At 39.7% G+C, this 4,973-nt stretch overlaps 1 protein-coding gene across 1 annotated transcript in view; it reads right to left on the reverse strand.

Moving 5' to 3' along the window:
- Nucleotides 1-3,338, reverse strand: part of LOC103799372 (solute carrier organic anion transporter family member 1C1-like) — a 17,948-nt gene extending 14,610 nt beyond the window's left edge. Inside the window, exons 1-5 of the mRNA XM_009071686.1 lie at nt 3,228-3,338; nt 1,832-1,973; nt 1,597-1,729; nt 757-887; nt 394-540 (exon numbers count right to left, since the gene is read on the reverse strand). Of these exons, the coding sequence (XP_009069934.1) occupies nt 394-540; nt 757-887; nt 1,597-1,729; nt 1,832-1,973; nt 3,228-3,338 (664 nt within the window). The remainder of the gene's footprint in view (nt 1-393; nt 541-756; nt 888-1,596; nt 1,730-1,831; nt 1,974-3,227) is intronic.
- Nucleotides 3,339-4,973: the final 1,635 nt, after the last annotated feature.

Below are 4,973 nucleotides of genomic sequence, written 5' to 3' on the forward strand. Positions count from 1 at the left end.
ATCACATTACTGATCCTTACAGTAAGGATCATTCCCTTATCTGTGAAACAGTGATTAGGCAGAATTTTACCCTCTGAAGCTGTGGTACTGAGGAGGATATGTCAGATAAGATAGAAATTACTTCACACATTGGAGAAACAAGCATTTGATTATGCTTCTCTTCATCACAGAGAGAACTGGCACATGTAGCAGAAGCCACTTGGCAAAAGCAAAAGGCCCATCTGGGAAATATCCTTAGAAAACAAACATTAGATTTATTTTGCATTGCTTTTTGTCTCTGTACAACTCAAGTTATTCAGAATAGAGCATACTGGTTTTGATGAGTATTTGCTTGGCTATAGAAAAGTTAAAGAAGAGAATGTTTAGCATAAAAATCACTCAGTTGTATATTACCTATGTAAAATGCTGAGTTTTCTTCTTTAGAAAAATCATCAATGTATGAAACTCCCAGTGGCATAATTGGAGCTTCCCCAATCCCACGTAAAAGATTCCCCATCAATACAAAGAGCCACAGATAGGAATTTGTTGTTTTCTCGCATCCTGCAGGTCATAAACATTGACATTTCTGTGAGCACAATTCCAACAATACTTTATTGCAACAGCAAAATAACAGAAAATATGAGGTGTAACAATCACTATAGGGTGGAGTTTTATATATCATGGTTTCTAACAGGGGGGTTACTGCTCTCCAGTAAAAGAGGGTGCATAAAATGGGGACAAGTGGAAGGGAATCCAACATCAGAGCCTTTTGCTTACCAACATTTTGCATTGTGCTGGGTGTTTCTGTAGCATCTGTGACTGGGTGGCCCTCAGACGATGCTGGGGAGCAAGCTGATACACTCGCAGAGGAGTTGTCCACACTAACAGTTATCCTTTCATAATTGTAACTGGAAAACAGCTGTGTAAAATACAACTGACACATGGAAGACTCTGCTTTGCAGGAAGAGTGTATGAGCCATGTGCTCATACATGTTCATGCCTGTTACATGCACACAAAGCAGAGGAGCAGCATATTTCTAGTGCTTTGCTTAAAAAAAAAAAAAAAGACAGGAATTTTCATACCTTTTTCAAATGCTCTGATTTTCTTAAGCTAAAGAGCAACAAAGCTGCTTCCAGGGCTTAAGAAATCATTCTTTAGACAGTAGGACAGAGTCAGAGTCTGTCCACATCTGTCTGAATACAACAGTGCTGATGTTTTTCCATACTGGCACCTCTTTCTTACCTATGTGACAGATGTGTAACATGGAGATTTCTCTGCTAGTGTAAAATTAGCCAGCTAAGGGGCTAATTATTAATCTGTCTGTGTCTATAAGAGATTGACACAGGCTGCAAGATACATACCCCAGTTTGTCTACATTTAGGCAGCAGCTGCTACATCAAATCTGCTATTTTGAAGCTAGCTTGAGTACATTTATGCTACATTGGGATAAATGCAGAGGAGATATTTCCTCTGACTGTGCCATCAACTGGTAACCTTTAATATTGTGATGGATGACAGTGAGGTCCCAATGGCATGACTGCTCAGGTCTATGATTAAAAACCACTTCATGTGATCAAGTTCAATCAGTGCATAATGTGAAAACTCTCCATATTTACCGTCCCATTAGGAACTGAGGCATCACTGACAAAAATGTTCCTAAGGACATGATGAGACACCCAACAGCAATTATTTTTGGTCGATGAACTCTTGGTCCAAGGTAGCTCACCAACACCATTACCATTAAATTACCTGTGTCAACAGGAGAGAGAACCAGTACAAAAAGAGATTTATTTTGAGGTGAAAATGTACTAAGAAGCAGTACTTATCCACTTCCAAAGAAAGAACACATACCTATCTCAAAGCTGCCATCAATGATGCCAACAATTGATGATGAGATTTCAAATCTCCTTTCAATTTGACTGGACATGCTCTTCATGTAGCTTCCAGAAAATCCTTTGGCAAAAAAGGAAAAAGCTAGAGCTCCAAGAAATATCTGAAGAGAGAAAATAATTGAGTTTGCAAAGAAACAATTTTTGCATCATGTCTGGCTGTCTGAGCAACCCACTCAAGAAACGCAAAGATCACATGCTTTGCTTTCTAGTTTTCTGTGAAGAGAATCTTCCTGGTCTTTTCATTAAAACAGAAGATTTTACTTTCTTTTTCAGGGTGGCCTCCAAAAACTCTTCTATTGCAAAGAAAAGGAAAGTTGACATTTGTTGTGTGCACCTTCTAACTTTCTATCACATACTCTTTTAGTTGTTTCCTTCCTTAGGGAAAACTTGTTGCATAATGTTGTTAATTACTGGTACTTATTATCATAGTATGTCTTATTACTCCTCCTTCTCCTGTTCTAAAAAAAACATGAATAAAAAGATATAACTGCAACTACCACTATGGCTATAGCACATCTCTAAGTGATTCACTAGTAAAATATGGCCTCACTTTTTAGCTTCTGAGCACATTTATTGACTTCTGTGTGCAATCAAAAATCTGTGTTCGATCAAAAAATTATAGAATCACAGAATGGTTTGAATCAAAAAATTACAGAATCACAGAATGGTTTGAGTTGAAAGGGACTTTAAAGATTATCTAGTTCCAACCCCTGCCATGAGCGTGGACACCTTCCACTAGACCTGGTTGTTCAGAACTCCATCCAAACTGGACTTGAACACTGCCAGGGATGGGGCAGTCACAACTTCTCTGGGCAACCTGTGCCAGTGTCTCACCACACCCACAAGAAAGAATTTCTTCCTGATATCTAATCTAAATGTACTCTCTCAGTGTGAAGCCTTTCCCCCTAGTCCTGTCACTCCATGCCCTCATCAGTAGTCTCTCTCCATCTTTCCTGTAGGCTCCTTCAGGTGCTGGAAGGCTGCAATTAGGTTACTCCTAACCCTTCTCTTTTCCAGGCTGAAAAATCCCAATTCTCTCAGTCTTTTCTGAAAGCATAAATGCTCCATCCCTCTCAGCATTCTGGCAGCCTCCTCCGGACTCATTCCAACAGGTCGATGTCCTTCCTGTGCTGTTAGCCCCAGAGCTGGATGCAGCACCCCAGGTGGGTGTCAACAGCATGGAGCAGAGGGGCAGAATCCCCTCCCTCACCTCCTGCCTACACTGCTTTGGCTGCAGCCCAGAGCTTTGTTTCCAGTATATATAGTGTGAAAAAGAACTAACAGAATTTTGATAGAACTTCAAATTGCAATTCAGTATTCCAGAGAAAATATGTGGTGAGGGCTCCTTTCCATACCTTTAGATTTGAACAATTATGGCACACGGTCTTGGCAGGAACTGCACTGCCATTGCTGTCCTGGAAGAGTGACTTTTCTTTAAGTTGGCCAGCAGTGATTGGCCTGTCCATGGTTTTCCTCCTCCAGGTCTGATACGTAGATATCCCTGTTTGAAAAATATCACTATGTTTAACTATCATTTTCATGAGAATAAAGGTCCCAATGTTTTTCAGACATACCGGATGGTGAGGCACTCAGGAAGGACATTAAAGGGTGTTCAAAGCATCATTGTAACCAGTTAGGGACTGGTGCACCTGATTTGTGAAATCTGCCTTCTAAAAGAATTCAGGACCTTCCTGGAGAGATAGAAGATGTAGAGGCAACTTGCTGACAGTTTTTAGAAATCTTTCTGGAGAAGGAAAGTCCCAAGGCAGCTGGAGGCTAGGAGAATTTGTCAGAGAAACATCTTCACCATGGTTGAACCAATTCTTACATTGTCTTTTAGATATCCATCTTTGATCACTGTTCCAGGTTAAATGGATCTTTAGTATGATCCAGTAGACTTCTGATGTTCTATTTATGAGGATTTTCTTAGGGAACACTACTATTCTGTCAATATTCCAATGAGTAATATTACTTAGTGGACAAATGTTTGTAGAATCAGACCACAAATGATGACAGAGGAGAAAATAGGCTAAGTGACATGGTAGGTATATTAAGGAAAAAGAGAGCACTGATTAAAAGGAAAACAAATAATGACTATCTCTAAGTACACAAGCCTTCACAATTTCCGGCAGGACAGATGATACATGTAATTATTTTAATGAGACAGCTAAAGTTTTCAGTTTAAATATTGGTTCTGATAAAAGGAGTCAGCTATGTTGGCTGATGTAGACAAAGCTGATCAGGAGAAACCAGCTAATACAGAGTGATCTGGAATGAGAACAGTCCAAAAGAATAATTGCCTAGTTCCTCTGTTGGAAAACTAGTGCAGTAGTACCAAAATCAAACAGTTAGCTCTGATGTACATTGGCACATGTATTAGAGGAATATTGTTGCATTCACCTCAAATATCAATACATCAAGAATCTGACTTGTAACATTTTACCCTCAAAACTTTGGAATCTTAGATATGCTACTGTTTAACTCCCCTGAGAACTTCTCAAAGTTTTCCTCCTGCAGGACTCAGAGACCAGCTGGACCATGAGTGGAGCCCTTCTAAGTGGCATGAAGGGTTTTTGGCACTGGGGTGGTGGCAGAGTCCCAGGCCAACATGCAAACACCACTCTGCTCCTCCAGAGAGCTCAGTTCTCCCAAGCAAGATGCTCAGGAGCAACCTGGATCCTATGAGAAATATTCACCCATGCAACACTCTCTTAGCAACTTAACAGTCTCTTAAAAGTTACTCCTAATGATTGCAAACAGGCACCAATTTCTAATGAAGAGTTATAAAGCCTCATAAGAACTCCAACTTGTATTTTGTAGTTTTTAGTTGCTAATCCTACTCCAGTAGGATCCACCAAAAGTGTTGATGAAAAGCAAACACGTGTATAGTTCAGACTAATCCACACATGAAATTTCTAAAGGTCCCTAACCTTCCCTAGACCATCTTCAGCAGCTCACAAATCAAAAAATATTGACAAAATAAGTTATAGAAAATTAAAGTACAGTGAATTCAGACTTACCCCAATCTTTACAGGATAGGAGCTGAAAGACAGAGCTCTCTAAAGCAAATACATTCCTTATTGATTTGTATTTTGCTGATG

The sequence above is a fragment of the Acanthisitta chloris genome, unplaced genomic scaffold, assembly GCF_000695815.1.
Source record: "Acanthisitta chloris isolate BGI_N310 unplaced genomic scaffold, ASM69581v1 scaffold3133, whole genome shotgun sequence".
Lineage (NCBI taxonomy): Eukaryota > Metazoa > Chordata > Aves > Passeriformes > Acanthisittidae > Acanthisitta > Acanthisitta chloris.